The sequence below is a fragment of the Patiria miniata genome, unplaced genomic scaffold, assembly GCF_015706575.1.
Source record: "Patiria miniata isolate m_02_andy unplaced genomic scaffold, ASM1570657v1 HiC_scaffold_1, whole genome shotgun sequence".
In the NCBI taxonomy this organism is placed as follows: domain Eukaryota; kingdom Metazoa; phylum Echinodermata; class Asteroidea; order Valvatida; family Asterinidae; genus Patiria; species Patiria miniata.
Genome location: NW_024037047.1, coordinates 15401954 through 15420100, shown reverse-complemented (window position 1 = coordinate 15420100; position 18147 = coordinate 15401954). Strand labels below are relative to the sequence as shown.

The following is an 18147-nucleotide window of genomic DNA, read 5'->3' as shown; positions in this document are numbered from 1 at the left end:
AGATGATTAAATGACATTAATTAAAGACAAATTAATAAGAAAAGGTAAATAATACACAACGTCCGCTACACCGACCCCGATGACATATCTGACTGTGTCATCCACGAAATTTAAGGACAGTTGTGCTCTAAATCTCCCTATAAAATACTAACAGATTTAAGATGAAGAAGATTAGTTCCTAAATGTAAGGAAACTTAAGCTGATTAGCTTCCACTAATAACTAAGTGTTATCATTATCGTCCTCATCCTGGCTGGTATCAGTCGCTGCAGCTAATGGTGTCAACTCGGCTTCAAGAAGACAGATCTTGTCAGTCGGTCTAACATACACTCCGGCTTGGGTTTTGACTCGCACGGAGCGGACATATCCGTCTTTCCCTGGGTGCGTGGCCACCATAAGACCCAAAGGCCATTTGCTGCGTGGGATGCTCTCGTGACGGATTAAAACAAGGTCTCCAACCTGAAGATTTCTTTGCGGATGTAGCCACTTCTGGCGCTGCTGCAGTGATGGGAGGTATTCCTTAAACCATCGGATCCAGAAGACATCAGCGAGGTACTGGACCTGGCGCCAGCGTCTCTTATAGAGATCCTTGGTATCGAAGTGTTTAGGTGGTAGGGTCTGACCAGATCGAAGGAGTAACAGGTGGTTGGGTGTGAGAGGTGAGGCATCTTGGGATCATCTGAAAGCTTTGTGATGGGACGTCCGTTTACAATTCCCTCAACAATACACATCAGAGTGTTTAGTCCTTCGTCATCAGTCAGCTTCTGGTGAAGGAGACTTCCTAGGATAGAGCAAATGGTCCGTGTCTGTCGTTCCCAAACTCCACCCATGTGTGAAGCGGCTGGTGGATTAAAATTCCATTGGACTTCTCGCTGGTGCAGGTAGCTCCCTATTTGGTGCTGATTCCAGTCTTGTAGAGCACGACGAAGTTCGCGTTGCGCTCCTACGAAGTTGGTCCCATTATCCGAGCGGATTTGGGCTGGCTGTCCCCGGCGATTTATACAGCGCTGCAGTGCGTTTATGAAGGAATCCGTCTCTAGGCTCTGGCAGACCTCTATGTGGATGGCTCTGGTGGTGAGGCAAGTGAATAAGCAACCATATCGCTTCAACTCACTGCGGACTCTTTTTTTTACCATGAAAGGGCCAAAGTAATCAACACCTATGGTGCTGAATGGTGCTGCTCGATCCTTGGGCAGGTCCGCCATCACTTGGGTTTCAGGGGTTGCCTTCCTCTTCTTGCATTCTAGGCAGCGGAGAAGAACGCGCTTAACGGCAATGCGCCCCTTTACGTACTTCTGGCGCAGCTCAGCGAGGTTCCTTTCGCCACCAGAATGTCCATACTGATGATGGTATTGCTGAATGATGAGCTCGGTCACTCGGTGTTTATTTGGCATGATCCATGGGTGTTTAGCTTGGTGTGGTATGTTGGCATTTGTCAGGCGTCCACCAACACATGACTCCGCTATTCGAGGTTATGGGGGACAACCTTTGAAGGCGATTTGACTTTAGGTGCTCCTTGTTGAACGCAGTGTGCTGAGTGTGGCTCACCATTGCAGCTTCGGCATCTTGGAGTTCCTTAACTGACAGAGACTTGCCAGCTAGGGTGGTTGTGTCAGTCAGCTTGAGAGCTCTCTTGCGCAACAACTGTTTCACACGGAGGACCCAAGCCACTGCTCTTTTCAGAGCGTACCAGGATGAGTAGCGGCCAATCAAGTCATCCATAGGATCGGACATTGGTGTGGTGTTGGTACTGGTCGCGTATACCAGTGGTTCCTTCTTAACCTCAGCCTCTTCTTGCAGTTGAAGGGACTTGAAGTCTGGTTGAACTGGCCAGGCATCTTCCTCTTTCAGTAGAAAGGCTGGAACATTCAACCAGCGTTCACAGTCGATGAGTTGTTGGGCTGCCATTCTCCTTGATACGTCATCTGCTGGATTTGAGGCAGAATCAACATAGAAGTTTTGATCTATGGTCTCAATGGTGGCGGTGTCGTATAACGAATGGTAATCTTGTGCTTCACGTACGCTTCAAGGTGAAGTTAGCACAACTTGGACTCCAAACCCCTCCGAATAAGTGAGCTGTCATCCGGTACATCAGTGGTTGGGACTCAATATCGTCTCCCTTCCACCAAAGGAAACGAAGGGCGTCTCGGTCAGCCATGGACACACAAACCTGATGAAACATGCCTTCAATGTCGGCCATGAGAGCTATGCGTTCTTGTCTGAAACGCAGAAGAACTCCGATCAGCTTGTTCGTCAGGTCAGGTCCTTGATAGACGGTATCATTAAGTGAGGTACCTTGGTACCGGGCGGCGCAGTCATATACAATGCAAACCTTGTCTGGTTTACGCAGGTTGATCACAGGATGATGTGGGAGGTACCAGACACAGCCATCTCTTCGATCAATGTCCTCCGCAGGAACTGGCTCTGCATATCCCTTTTTGAAGGAGATCATGGATGCCGCTGGTGTACTTCTCCTTGAGTGCGGGATCCTTGGAAAGACGCTTACCCAACAATTTAAGTCGGTGTTCTGCCATCAACCTGTCATTGGGCAAATGTGGTAGTCTTTCCTTGAATGGAATGTCCATGGTGTAGTTTACTCTGTCACGGTGCAGTGAGTTCTCCCAAATTGAAAGAACTTTCTTTTGGCTGACAGACATCGTCTTGTTGTCACTGCCCACAGTTTGCAGGTCATCAATCCTCCAAAATCTTTCAACCTGGCGTTGAAGATACATGTCTGGTTTGACGAAGTAGGAGGATGAAGACTTAGGCCTCTTCTGGTGTGTTACTGGACCATTTAGGGTCCATCCCAAAGCGGTCTTGGTAGCATACGGTTCGCCTTTTGAGCCAGCGCGAACCACCCTAGGTAAGAAGATGTACATCGTCAATGTCGACATCTGGTATCGGTAAATCACTGAGGTGTGGCCAGAGGCTCAGGTCTTCTTGAACGGCAAGACTGTCGAGGCCGAAGTTCAGCTGGGGCCTCGTAAGAACATCAGACAACGAAAATAGGTGGGTGTCATCAAGGTCGGCCACCTCGAGGTGGACGACACTGGTGTGTACTTGAACTTCTTTCTGGTCAAGTGTAGTGAGTCTGATGGTGTCCTCCTTGCCGTAGATGCCTAGGCGTCGTGTCAAATCCTCTGAGCAGAAGCTCTGCATGGAACCGGTATCTAAGAGAGCATAGGTTTTCACAAACTGCTGTTCCCCGCGACCTCCGACCTTAACGGGAACTATGGGTAGTGCAATCTTTCCAGCGCCGACCCCAGTGGAGTTACAGACAATTATGGGATTGTCTGCGGGTTGAGCTTGGGATGAGCTTGAAGACCCACCCGTTGTAGATTGGCCATTGTCGGTGGCCCCGGAGGAACGTGGGTCGTTTTGCGGGCGTGGGAGGTGCAGGTACCTGTTGTGCTTTTTGCCGCATCCTTGGATTGAGCACACAAAGGGTCGTGGGCAGTCCTTACCCAAATGTCCAGGTTTGTAGCAGTTGACACAGAGTCTCTTGCCCTGCACAAAGGCAAGCCGGTCCTTAACTCTGAGTGACTTGAATGTGTTGCATTGGTTGAGGTGGTGGTTTTGTCCGCAAGTGGGGCAGGGATCAAGAGGGAGTGAGGTTGGCTTTGGTTTGGGCTTGTCATTAGGGCTTGTCACTGCAGATGTGGTTTGGACGCCAAAATTCGTCCGTCGGTCACTTGACTTGTTAACCTTTGGCTTGGTGTCTCCTCTGGTTAATCCTCTCTGGATGATTTTGCCAAAGACTGGGTCTCCAACCTCCTCGGCTGCCGTTGTCACAAACTGCGTGACGTCATCAATATCTGGGATTTGGTGCTCTTTGTTTTGTGTACCTCTCGTAGCCATCTGGTTTTCAGGTGGTATGCATGGTAGCTTGTCAACGATGAGGAGTAGGCTGCTTCTGTTGTTTAATTCGTTGATGTACCCCATGGTGTCAAGTGTCTCACGACAGCATCGCAAATCATCTGCGAGATCTTGCAGGTATTGGTTGTCTGTGACATTGGGCCTCATTGTCACCTTGTCAATCCATGATTGTGATATGGTGTGCTCATCGCCGTATCTCTCCTTGAGGAGACGGAGCGGGAGAGTATAACCCTCTGAGGGTTCCTTTCGATGCAATACTGGAGCAGATGTGTCAATTTGGCACCGTCACTTACTGTCTCCCTTGCAACGGTGTTCTGGAACTCACGGATGAATGTCCACTACTTAAGTGGATCGCCATCGAATGTTGTGAGTTCTGCCTTGGGAAGCTGAAGTGCCTCCACCAGGGATTGCTGATGAACGCGCGTGTCTCTGATCAGTTTGTGTAGTAGGTATCACATGTCGGGTTGCAATTGGTTTGATGGAGCAGCAGCGGGTGTGGGAATGGAGAATGGTGTTGGTACATAACTGGGCTGAGTAGACTGCAATGGGGTATGCTCATGTTCCAAAGGGCGCTTCGGTGTAGGTTTGTGTGTAGGGTTTGTATTGAAGCACACTTCTGAATTTGCCTCCTCAGCTTCAGCATATGTCCTTGCAAGAGCATCGGCTCTGGCATATTTCACCTTTAGCTCAATTTCTCGTCTTCTCTGCTCCAATTTGAGATGGCGCTGCTGGGTTTCGATTTGAACTTGAAGAGTTTCAAATTCAAGGGCATTCTGCTCCTCCATGGCCTTGGCCTCTGCCTCAAGTGCAGCCTGTTCTGTCTTGGCTTTGATGTGGGCACTGGAGGTCGATGACTTCACTGATGAAGTAGTTGATCCGGCATGGAAGAGTTGGTGTAAATGGTAACCATGCTGGCTGGCAGAGTCACCGACATTGATACCGTCGACTCCCTCATGATCCACTGTAGGTTCTCCAACGCCATCGTTCTCATTATTGATGTTATCCATCACGGAAAAGTTTTATAGAAATTCCAGAGATCGTACAAAACTTATATAGCCGACTACAGCTACAGACTTGCGTTGTCATATGGTTGTGAAGAAAATTGTCCCATGATACAATATACGCTTCCTTTAAGTCTTTTTTACAGCTCGATCAAGTAGAATCAATTGCAGAAATGAGGTTTTGATGTACAGATGTAGGATGGAAGTAATGAAGTACGGAAGATACGGAAGTACGGTAGGAAGGAAGGAAGGTTTTGCTGAAAAACAATAAAATATGAGGGGAAATTATAAACTAATACAAACGGTAGAATAAAGTAAATTGGGTACAAAAAAAGGAAATAAATAATTAGATATTAAACTAGTAATAATTAAACTATAAGATAAATGAAGAAAAACTATGTACTTACTACGCTGGGGGTGTTGCCAAAATCGGGTGTCTAAATGTGTGCAAATGTAACGGTGTGTAAAACTAACGGTGTATAAAAACAGGTGTTGTAGGTTTGGACACTAGCAACAGAATGATGGGAAAATGGGCTAAAACTATGGTCAATGTACAGACAGTGTCCTAACAGGGTGAATTATGGCGCCTTAGGGAATGTTTTGGTCTGGAGTTGGGAGAGGTTGCTATGGGAACCGCCACCCAGGCCTGGCAGGGATCGGGGACTGTGGTCAAGGGATCTTACACTAAATTGTACATCTAAATTGTACATGTACATGGTCTAAGCTAGATAATGAGAATAAAATATTTTCTAAACCTAGAGATGATTAAATGGCATTAATTAAAGACACATTAATAAGAAAAGGTAAATAATACACAACGTCCGCTACAATTTATGAAATAATTTTGTGGCGGTTATTGGGTAAAATCTTCAACTTAAACAGGAGACTTAATGTCTTTTGGGAAAGACTTTTTAAAATTAACCTGAAGGATTGGTTTAATTCACAAACATATCTAAAATTACCGTTGATGAGAACGGTCTTAAAACGTGATCCAAACGAGCCTAAATAAATACACAGAATCGGATGTACGTAGCTATAAATGTTTGTGTCGTTATCATGTTCGTTCTCACGCAAGTACGTGATATGAAGACAGACTTGATCCAACAAGGCGAACTTGGAAAGGAAATAAGTTGAAAGTAAATGATTTCGTTTTTGTTTTTGCAGTGGTGTTTCCAAGAACTACCAGGGTCTGGCTGCGTCCTCTGGTAATCTCTACGTCTTCCATCGCAACACTTTCAAGAATCATCAGGTTTTCTCGAACACGTACGGTAAGTCAAGTTTGAAGCATCATGAACAGTACATTAGATGTGTATATTTGTGATTATGCATTCACAAGTCACTGTGACTATACTTTCACATTGTATGCACTCCTGAGTTTCTCCTTATAGTATGCACCAACCCAAAACATCTTCGTGTGATGAGCTAAAGTCCGGCCTCATCAGCAATTCATTCGAATGTCCCCGATCTAGCTAGAAGTTGTCATGGTTTTATAATTGATAACCCGCCGCCGCAAAATAACCCGTCACCATTATATTACGGTGTCACCACAACCAACCAATATAACCCTTAAGCAGTAGTACCAAAGTCTAGACCAATCCGTATCGGTTGTGTAATGCGTGCACCTGTTTGGCCTAAAATACGCGGCACGCATTTAAAACATGTTATAGTAGTTCGATCCAAACTCTTTTAGAATTTAGAAATTCTTTCCAGTAGTATAAAACATGCAGCAAGACTCTTGTGCAACTTTACTGGTCTCACGACTTTTTTCTCACGACTATTTTTGTTAGGGGGAGACCATTCGCATGTGACGTCACCTTCTAACGTGTTGCCACTGTCATTTTTTTTTTTTTGATTTTTTTTTTGGATTTTTTTTTTTTTTTTTTTTTGGGGGGGGGGGCTTGACAGAAAAATTGGGTGGTTAAATAGCCCCGAGCGCAAGTTGAGGGGGTATTTTTCCATGGAGCCCATAGGCAATGTTATAACACCTCACCACAGAGTCTGTGTGTTGATTGACCGAGAGCAAGTCACATGTTACTTTCTACTTTTGCTATCTTTCTGTGCACGGCCAAAAGTACTATACCTGTAGCAACCAAAGTAATATACCATTAGCAACCAAAGTAATATACCATTAGCAACCAACGTACTATATCCACGGCGCAGTATTTTTGTGTGCAAATGCATGCTGGTGCGTGCGTTGCGCGCTGCGCGTAGCGCCTATTGTTCCAAAGAGAGCGCGCCGCAGAGTTGGGTTCAAACATTTTTTGAAGGGGTAGTTTGGAAAAGAGAAATACATTTTCCACCAATTTTGTATTGAAATTGAAGTTTATTTCAACTGTGTTCAAATTTAAATAATCTGAAATATTAAAATCAAGCAGAATATGTGTGTGAAGTGTTATAAAACAAATATTGAATGCTTTATCTCGTGTTGAAGTAAAACTAGCCTCCGTCAGTGATCCATGGACCATTCCATTTTTCCTCGACTTCGCCTGGGGAAAATAGAATGTCCATGGATCACCACGGGAGGCTAGTTTTACTACACCACTCGAAGCATTCAATATTTGTATATTATGAGTCAGGTCAAAAGGTGGACAAACTTATTAAAGTTAAGTTACAAAAGCCTTTCACATCAGTGGCGCACTCATGGGGGGTGGTGGCTTGGGGGGCTACCCCCCCCCCCCCCCAACAACAAAAAAGGTTGGAAAATTTGTTGGGTTAATTTCGGGGTTTTTTTTTAGTCCCATGATCTACTTTCGAGTATAATAGGGATGTAAATGGTCCCACCAACGTCAAAATAGTCCGCCGCCCCCCCCCCCCCTCTATTTTTTCTGCAGACAAAAATGTTGGCAAACATTCTTTGAAAAAAAATCGAACTTCTAAATCTTGGCGCCACTGTTTCACACTATTAACCGGTTGCCGGTTGGACCTAATACTACAGATTTCAGGAACACTTTCCATACTAGAAGAAAATTTAACAAGACTTTTACATGGGCCAGTGCTCTGCATGGGTAAAATTCATCTTACCCTAGCCCTAGCCCAGACCAGGGTGAGCGGCTTCACCTGGGTAGAATATCCAAAATCTCTGGCCAATCTGTGATTTGTACCGGTACTAGTACATTTATCTGTCTGTATTCTATGGGATCTGGTTGATTTCAACATGGGCTGTTTGATTGATAGTTAAAAAAAATGCCTAAGGGGGTTAAGTTCAGAAGAGACCACGCCACTTAAAAGTGTGACTCTGCTTCAGTTAGTGCTGGTCCCAGAGGACCTATCCGTCTCACTGACTGACTCCTTCACTGATTGGCTGACTGACTCACCGTCACTTGTGATTGATTGATTTATTCCATATCTTTACTCAGAGTATGCCCAAACAGTTAAGAAACTGGTTTTCATTGGGGCCCTGCATACATAACAATAATTAAATAGTGTCAAGTAAAGTTTAACTACGAAGGAAAAGTATATTGATGAAACATGAGACGAGCAATAATAATTACAAGTACATTCATCTTAGAAATATTATATTAAAGACGTTTATTGAAAATGTTAAGACATGATGGTGCATAAAAAGATCTTCTTTTAGAGCATCATTATTTAAATATTTAAAACATCCAAAATTAATTGAAGGACCTTTCATTTAGGCGTATTCCAATTTTGTTGACCATAAACAAGAAAGTGGTCACTTATAAGAGCTGTAAGACACCACAGTCTTTAATGAGCTCTGGGTGGGAGCTGAAAACGAGATGGATTGTAGTTTGAGTGGAATCAATAACACAGGTTGGGTCATGTATGCGTTGCATCATTTGCAACAAATAAAAATAAGAAAATAATTGGGTTTGAGTGTACACTATCAATGTTTTTTTTTCTCAAACATCCAAGTTAAAATCCCAGTTACAATAATACTTAAATTTTCTCGCCTTTCACCGTTGTGACCCGGGTTCGAATCCCGCCTGGGCCAATATGTTGATTGAGTTTCAATCCCTGCCCGATGATGAGGCTTTTCCCTCGAAATATCAATCCTGGGTTTTACTCCAACCGCTACAACTGTAATGTCTTCTCATCGTCTTCTCTCTACGGGTTCTTCAGCTACAGGTAAGAATGCCATCCCCTACATTTTTTGTATGAGATGATACATGTAGAATAACATTGTGATGGACAAATTTGAAGATTAATTTTGGATGGTGCCATTCCCTTAAAAAAAGGAATCCCTATGGCTCTTCCAGGAAAAAAATGTATGGATTTGTGAAATTATTCTAATATTGTTGGCACATTTGATACAACTTTTGTTTGGTAAAACTGTTGCTTTCATAAAATAGTGCTATCATATCAGGAGTATAACAATTTGCCTTATTTTACTTTCATGCTTTACAGTGCAATGTTATAAAGATGCAACATTCTGTTTACTTGCATAGTTAAACAATATACGAGTACAATTTTGTTTGAACGTTAGTTTATTTTATTCTCTTTGAGCTATTACGAGTACAATAATTTGTTAACTCTTCTGTGTACTAAATAATACCAGGATTACAATATTTTTTTCTAATCTACTTGCAAGTTCATGCAACAAGATTTCGAACTTGATTAACGGTCATGTTATTAATATATAGAATACAATATGAAGAATACAATAGATGTATGCTACTGTAATATACAAAAGAATAATACCATGTTTTTACTACTTTACTTAAACATTGAACAATATAATATCAGAAATACATGTACAGCACTGTAATGTTTAAATATACATATTATCACAATTAGCACGTACCTTTGGGTGAAACGAAAAGCCAGTACAGTTATTTACCTACTTTACATTCAAATTCAGGAATAAATCAGCAATACAGTAGTTTCTTTGCATTTTACTCACATATTTTTAGTTTAACCCTTACCACCCTGAATTCATCAAAATCCATACCTCTGCGGTTTCGGAGCATTTCGGCGGATTCAGGATACCTCCATATTGAAAACGTTTGGGGATTTTAATGGATTCAGGACAGTTATCGAACCGGTACTGCAGGATTTTGATGGATTCAGGATACCTCCATATTGAGCTGTTGGGGAACTTTGATGGATTCAGGATCTCAACAGTTTAACTCCTTTGCTACAATATATGTTTCGTGCGTACGATGTATACATTGTATGTACTATACTCTGGTGGATTCTGATAGACTCAGAACACCAACATTTTTTTGCATGACAAAATTGATAGATTTTGCCGGATTCAGGATACTTTGTAGTAAAATTACCCAAGGGGTTACATGTAGGTTGAAAAAAAAAAATCACAAGTACATGTACGAGGGTTAATCTACTTACATATGTACATGTAAGCACAATACCAGTACAATAATTGTCCTATTTTACTTCAATGTTTAACAATATGATACAGCATATGATACCAAAATACAGCTTGTTGTTTATGTTTTACTGTCATGTTTTAAATTTTGTTTGCGTTGATTTTGTATCAAAAAGGAGTTTGATTATGTTTTTACTTTTTTATCATGTTAAACAATGCAATATCAGTAATACAGTAACCTTGTGCTCTACAGTCATGCTTTAATAAAATATCACGAGGAAAATACTTTCATGTACAGAACAACACCTGTAGCAGATTTTACGAAAAAAATGCCTAGATGTGCCATAAACTTGACGCAGCTGCGCAACGTTTTCAAAAATTTAGACATCTTGAACGAGGATAATAACAACATTTACGACGGCTGTTTGTGTATGAGTTTGTTCGTTTGCAAAAACATTCGCTGGATCACCTCATCTCGGCATTTTGAAAATTATTATCTCGGCATTTTGAAAGTTGTGCAATGACAGTTTTCATGACGATCGCGATTTTCTTGTAAAAAAAGGTCGCTACGCCAAAACTTACGCCACATAAAATGATTGCGCAAGTTACGCCATAATCATTGCTCAAGTCGCAGACTTTCGCAAAAGACTTGAGTTGCGACATTGCGTGAGGTTTCGTAAAATCTAAAATCGGTTGCAGGAGAACAATGCATTATATACTTAAGGCCTATTTTCACGTTCAATAATGCAATAGGAGAATATCTATAATTTGCAAACTTGCATTTTTTTTCAGTGTAATATCAGATACATGTACAATCATTGTGTACGTTACTTTTTGATAAACAATGCAAAAAATAGCAAAATACAGTACTTTGTTCTTTTAAGCTCATGTTTTAAATTAATTTGTTTACCTTACTTTCATGTAAAAAACAATATCAGAACACAGGAGGGCACATTTTTCAAACTTACTTTCATACTTTAATGCATTATCATGAGATATATAATTTGTTTATTTTCATTGTTCAATGTTATATCAATGGAACAACAGTGTGTTATTGCATATTTAACAACTTAAATGTACAGCATTGTGTGTATATTCTTTCATCATTTCAAATGTACAATAATTTGTTTCCTAAACTTTCAAAGTAAACAATGCACAAAAGTAAAAGGATAATTGCTAACTCAATATTACTTAAATTCAGTTCTTTCTGTTAATTACTTACTACGCCTTACTTTTATTCACTGTGCAAGAATATGATACCAGACGCGAATTTCTCCGACAACTTCCAACCAAATATTGTTTCGTTCAACGTTTTGCTGTCGATTGTCAAAATCCATTTGTTTTTTTGGGGTACATTTATTGAACGCGTCAACCCATTCAAGTGTCAACTTATCTTTCGTTGTATGACGTATTCAAACTTTTCCTGCGATCAACCCCCGGTGTCATATCATGATATGTCTTTGTTGTTTACCTCAAGTGAGGGCGCTTTTTTGTTGTAGTATTGTCTTCAGACTTGAGCGAAGTCTAAACATTTTTTTACACGAGTTTCTAGAGTTGTTGTTTTTCCCTGCAAAGTTTTACGTCAAAAATCGCCTTTTCTATTGGCCTTCCTAGCCAAGGTATGTGGAGATTTGCCTTCTATGATCCGGATTTGCCCCCTGAATCCTGTAGTTAGGATATCTGTTCTGTAGAGAAGCCATATAGTTAGCTTTTGGATGATATTTTTGTCGTTGACTGAGGTGCTCACGTGGATGCATGTATTTTGTAGCGAAGCAAGGAGTTTCGGTGCTGTGTACTCGGTAAACTCACTCCAGATTTTAGTTTCCCTTTAGCTTCATTTTCTAGATAGTCTGCATACATTTTGAGCTATTTAGGGCTGTACTTCTTCCATGTTTTTTTCTCTCGTTGTCTTTTTCTTGTTATAGATCGTAGAGGTCAGGGGTTACGCACTATTTTTTCTTGCGGTCCAGCCACGTTGTGATATGTCCGTTCATGTGTCATGGAGGAATGTATACTCTCACAGGCATACACGCGGAGTGATATTCTCAGTGAGAGTTCTTGGTGATCCGCCCAGTCGTAGTCTTGTTTAAGTCGCTTGATGTAGTTTTTTTGTCTTATTGAGCATACATTGACATTAATAGTCTTAAGATTAGGAGATAGTGTGCTGGAAGCTTTTTAAGATGATTTTAGAATGTGTTTCACATTTTTCTAGAAGTAATACTCAGGCTCAGTCTGAGTTTTTTTGATTATCCTTTTTTTATTCGGCACAGTTAGAAATCAGTTTACATGTAATTTAGGAACTTGTTCTTCATTAAGGATTAGACACTGTTTGATTGTGACAAAGTATTGCAGGTTATAGGCTGTCTTACTTAAGTTGAGTTCACCTGCAGATGTTTGGAAAACTAATTGTTTATCCAGTCTGCCTGAGTTGTTTCATGGAATTCTAGATTTATGACAGTGTTTTCCCCTTCTTATTCCGATTTCATCGCACCCGGTATCGTTCCCGCGCGTAGTCGTGTTTCAAGCAATAACACTCAACGGATAGAATGACGCATTGTCCTATGCCAACTCACATGTTACTTTGAGGACGAAAGTCTCCTGGAGGATAGGCTGTAAGCATACAGACAAGGGCACAGTGTGAAGGCCGCTCTTGTCAGAGTGTCAAATGATATCCTTCAAACAATCCACAATCGTCAGATGGTAGTTCTGGTCCTTCTTGACTTATCTTCAGCCTTCGATAAAGTAGATCATCAGCTTCTACTGCAGCGTCTTTCCGACAGGCTTGGCATCACTGACATAGCTCTACAATGGATCCAGTCTTACCTTGAAGAGAGAGCTCAAATAGTGTCCACTGTTGATGCGAAATCTGACAGGCAGGCTCTTGATTGTGGAGTCCCACAGGGCTCGGTCCTAGGTCCCGTTCTCTTCTCAACATACACGCTACCGCTGGGTGACATTGCCAGATATCACAGTGTCTAGTTCCAGTTCTATGCTGATGACACTCAGCTTTAACTGGCCTTTTCACCTGATGCTAATACCACCACCTCCTTCAACCAGATGCATGACTGCTTCTGCCACTTCCAGTCATGGATGAGTCGCAATTTTCTACGTCTCAATGCAGAAAATCCCAGACTGTCATACTTGGATCTCGATTTGATCACTCGAATTTCATCTCACCACATCTCACCATCACTGACCAGGAGTTGTCAGTCTCCAACTCTGCTCGAAATTTGGGATTTGTGTTCGACCGTCTGTTCAAAATAGATTCACACATCTCATATTTGTGCAGAAGCGTTAACTTTCACCTACGCAACATAAACAGAATTCGCAAGTACCTGTCACAGGAAACAGCAGAACAGGTCATACATGCGTTTGTTTCTTCACGTCTGGATTGTTGCAACACCCTGCTCGTCGGTCTACCTGCCACGTTTATATCACGTTTACAACGTGTCTTGAATAATGCAGCTCGGGTCGTTGTGCAGTGTGGAAAATACGACCACATTTCACCTGTTCTGAGAGAATTACATTTGCTACCGGTATCCAAGAGGATCAGCTACAAGATTCTGCATCCTTGTATTTAAGATCCTGCATGGTCGTGCTCCTCAGTATCTCCGTGAGCTCATCTCCCTCCAACAAACAGGTCGGGTGTCAGATCATACTCAGTTTTCGTACTTACTTGCAGAACCAAGAACTAGAACTATCCGCTATTTGGAATAAACTCCCTCCGTCAAACAACATCCCTAGACATCTTCAAAAGAGAACTGAAATTGCATCTATTTCACTATTTGAGTTGAGTTATGTTACTTAGGTATAGATGTTGGTCATGGTTATTGATGCTGACACTCTTGTACAGATAAGGTATGTTTGAGCAAAAAGAGATCAAATATGATCGAGCTCTTTTAGAGACCAGAGTAGACAGAGAGAGAGTGAGTGTGTTTTAAAAAAAATGAAAAAGAGGTTGACGTGTATAGACCGATGACATGATGCAGGGTATCTGATACACCGGTAAAATTCAGTTACCGATTGTCAGTTTAGTGCCAAAATTGTCAGTGCCGAAATTCAACAGCCCTGTTTGAACTTCAGTCTGGTATAGCAGCACCCATCCTGTAGCTGTTGCAAGCGAGGACCAAGTCCATTAACCGTATGTTGATTAAAGAAGTGAATGCAATTGCAAGATTTGAGTAAAATGCAAGATAATAATCTCTCTGGTCCTTATCGAAATGTGACTCACAGTTGTAAGATCGTCGATATACTGAAGACTGATTTGTAATGAAACTGTTATAAAAATGAATATGCAAAAGTTGACTTGCATACTGTGTTTCTGGAAAAATAATTTGGATATCTATGTTACCCAAAATTTGTTTGATGTTTGATTCGACAACTTGTAAGGGCTTAAATAATTGCATTTCATGCAGATTGCCACCCTGGCCCTCCCACCACTCTGTAGCCAGTTAACTGAGCCGTGCCAGAGCCAGTCAGGTGTACAAAGAGTCGTGTCGGAGCCAGTGAGGTGTAATGAGTCGTGCTAGAGCCAGTGAGGTGTAGTGAGTCTTGCCAGAGCCATTGAGGTGTAGTGAGTCGTACCAGAGCCAGTAAGGTGTAGTCAGTCGTGCCAGAGCATGTGAGGTGTAGTGAGTCTGCCAGAGCCAGTGAGGTGTAGTGAGTCGTTCCAGAGCCTGTGAGGTGTAGTGAGTCGTGTCAGAGCCAGTGAGGTGTAGTGAGTTGTGTCAGAGCCAGTGAGGTGTAGTGAGTCGTGCCAGAGCAAGTGAATTGTAGTGAGTCATGCCAGAGCAAGTGAGGAGTAGTGAGTCGTACTAGAGCCAGTGAAGTGAAGTGAGTCGTGCAAGAGCCAGTGAGGTGTAGTAAGTCGTGCCAGAGCCAGTGATCAGGTGTAGGGAGTCGTGCCAAAGCCAGTGAGGTTTAATGGAAAGGACATTTTCAAGTGCTCTTGGCTTATTTTTCTTGTCATTCTCTGGAATTGGGGCAGTCTTCTCTCTGAATGCTATGTTTCTGGCAGAATGTGAGATGGAAATTCCATCATAAATATCTTTCAAGGTTTGTCCCATATGTTTTAGGTCAAAGAGCTCAGTCAGAAGCTTCATCACTTCCTCTGGAGTGGGTATGTTTTCGCCACCATCTTCATCGATTGCCTGATCCACAATTCTCCTTTCAGTTTTATATCGTCTCTTCATGTCTTCCATTGTAGTCAGAAGAGTGTCATTTCGAATTCGATCTGCTTTGTTTCTCTCCTGTTCAATTGACATGTCCAGATAGTCTCCAACTGCGTCATTGTAAGGTATGAGAGCATTTGCTTTGAGGAATGAGCCATACTTGGCGCTAGTTTTCATTATGATTTTTTCCTCTTCCTTCAATTCCGCAATTTTTGTATCAATTGCTTCTTTGAAAGCTTCCTCAGTTTCTCTGGCGCTTTTCTTTTGATTGATTTGTGTTTGAACTTCTTCAGAAAGGAATTCAGCGGGGACAACCTGAAGGTCATATGTCATGTGCATATGAGTTGTGTAATGGTGACCACACTCCCTACAATACGCCGGGTGCCCCACAATCTCACTCAGCATGAACAAAGCTAGTTCCGAAATTACCGACAAGTCACATGGCGGCCCAACCGACGAATAAGTCCTGGTTATGCAATCACATTGTTGTAGTCTGTCGTCATTTGTTGTTTCCGTTGGAATTCCGCTCAGAGTACACTGATCATGGCATATTTGCTCGTATATTGTGTTTTGTGTCTTACTTGCACCGATTGGGACATATTTGACACATTTTGAATGTGTACATACTGTTCTAGCATAGCCTAGCTCTACACGCTTAAGGTCCAATCCAGAAAACTTCAGTTTTGCTTTCAAGCTGTTCATATCCTTGTCAACCAGGTCAATTTGTGTCATAACCTTCTCACCTTCATGTACATTTTGTTGGATTGTCTTGGCCACTTCTGCCAAGGGTTTGCTTATGGCCATGACGACTCTTCGAGCCTCATTCATGTTCAAAGTATTCCGCATTTTGTGGGGCATCAAAGAGCCGATGTGCTTAATAAGCTTCTTGGTTTGTTCAACAGACCTTTTCCAGCTTTCAGCATAAGTGTTTTTCTCCACTTCGCTAAATTCCAACCCGTTTTTCACACAAGCCAAAAATCGGAAAGCCTCGTTATCAAAACAGAAGTAGTTGCTTGGAGTAGGTTGAATTCCAACCTGTTTGTTCTCGAGCTCTTTTTTGAGGGTAGACAAGGTGTCTCCAGGCTGGTAGAGTGTAGCTCGAGCATTGGTGAAGCAAAATACAATATTGTTTTTGGCTGACGAATGCAGATGGGCCAAGAGTTCTTGGATGCAAAAGCGGAACATTACTGTTAAACGTGAACTGTTTGGCTTGAGAAGTATGCACACAGCATGAATCTCCTGGTAGTAGGTCAGATGCGATAGTATATTGTCAAAGTTTTTCCGATCTTGTTCTATACCTTCACTAGCTCCTATTCCTGGTGTGTCAATCAAGCGAACGATGTCCCCTTCTACGAGAAAGACATAGGAACGTGGCTCTTTGGTTGCAGATTTTCCTGCTTCCATATTCTCATTAATGTCAGTTTCCCCAACCATTATCTTATTTTCCTTCCCTTGCTGTGTAAAGGTGAAGCTGGACGGTATTAAAACCTGGACTTCCTTGGCATTCAAAGCTTCCTCAAGATCATCATAATAAAGGTAGTTGATAAATCCATTGATCCACGTAGATTTTCCAACACCTGTCTCACCCAGGATCAAGATGTTTGTCTCCTTCATGGCCCGAAGATTTGACAACTCCGCAGAGAGAATATCGTGTCGATACTTGACGTAGTGCATGCCATGGTCCTTCTCATTACAACGCCAGAGTGATTTGTTGGGGTCAGATTGTCCGCATTTGCAGTGAAACAGTTTCGTTTCTATGCCATATTCAACCAACTCTCTGCATTTGGAACACTTCCAAGTGACAGTGTCTCCTGAACATCGACCATTTCCGCCTAAAGCATTTGGGCATCTTATCCTGATATATGCTCGGTTGTGTGGGCGCATTTGCTGGTAAACTGGTCTTGTGTTTGTTATCAGACACATGTCAGAGTCTTTGCCTTCTTTGGCGTACATGTCTACCGATGTTTGAACACCCTTTTCAAAGCTATGAATGGTTGTCTTCTTTTCGCCAGATGGCCAAATATCCTCTCTTAGGTCTTGGTCTACAACAATAAATTTGTAGTCCTTATCATGAGCGTGTGTTGTTTGTAGTCGCTCAAAGAACTCGCAATTTTTCTCATGAAGATCAGTTTTTACATTGTCGTCGCCAGTCTTGTAGAGAACATAGACCATTCTGCTGTCGTCCACGGCAACTTCATCTTTTTTCCCGATGTAAATGATTTTTTTCTCCTTCCATGGTTTGATAGATTTTAGTTTGCTCAGATCTTTTTGAAATCCTCCCTTGTGATAGTTGTACATGGATTCAGAAAATCTCCCAGACAATTCCTTATCCAGGAATGCCTCGATTTCAGAGACATCTACAATTCCCGACCTGACTTTCTTCACCAAATCTTGAAGCTCAGCCTTAAAATCAGATTCTTGCTTAATGAACTTCTTAAAGATATCATCAATCCAAGCTAGAGATCCTTCAGTGACATATTCGGCGCTGGCATGCAGATCTTTTTGAATATCGTAGAGAGATTGTTTTTTTTGGGTGATTCCCTCCACAGCCTGTGCACACATTTTGATGATGTCGTCATTGATTGATGTGTATTGTTTTTGAAATTGCATCTGGAGCTTACACATCTTGAAGACAGCACCCAGTGGCTTCAACATGTAAAGCAATGGAACCCCCTTCCCTTTGTTTGTACCTTTAACGAGACTTGGAAGATTTCGCATTAGTTCAACAGCACTTTCAAATGTCACAGGTAGATCCTTGTCATGATCCAACACATCTGCTTTGCATTTGAAGGTGAACTTGTTGTGATTTCCTTT

At 42.0% G+C, this 18147-nt stretch overlaps 1 protein-coding gene across 1 annotated transcript; it reads right to left on the bottom strand.

Annotated features, from left to right (window-relative positions):
- Positions 1–220: 220 nt before the first annotated feature.
- LOC119730725 lies at positions 221–1392 on the bottom strand. The gene is made up of 2 exons (XM_038203747.1): positions 709–1392; positions 221–616 (listed from the first exon to the last, which is right to left on the bottom strand). Exons 1-2 carry the CDS (start codon positions 1390–1392, stop codon positions 221–223), a joined length of 1080 nt encoding a protein of 359 aa, XP_038059675.1.
- Between the last annotated feature and the right edge of the window lie 16755 nt (positions 1393–18147).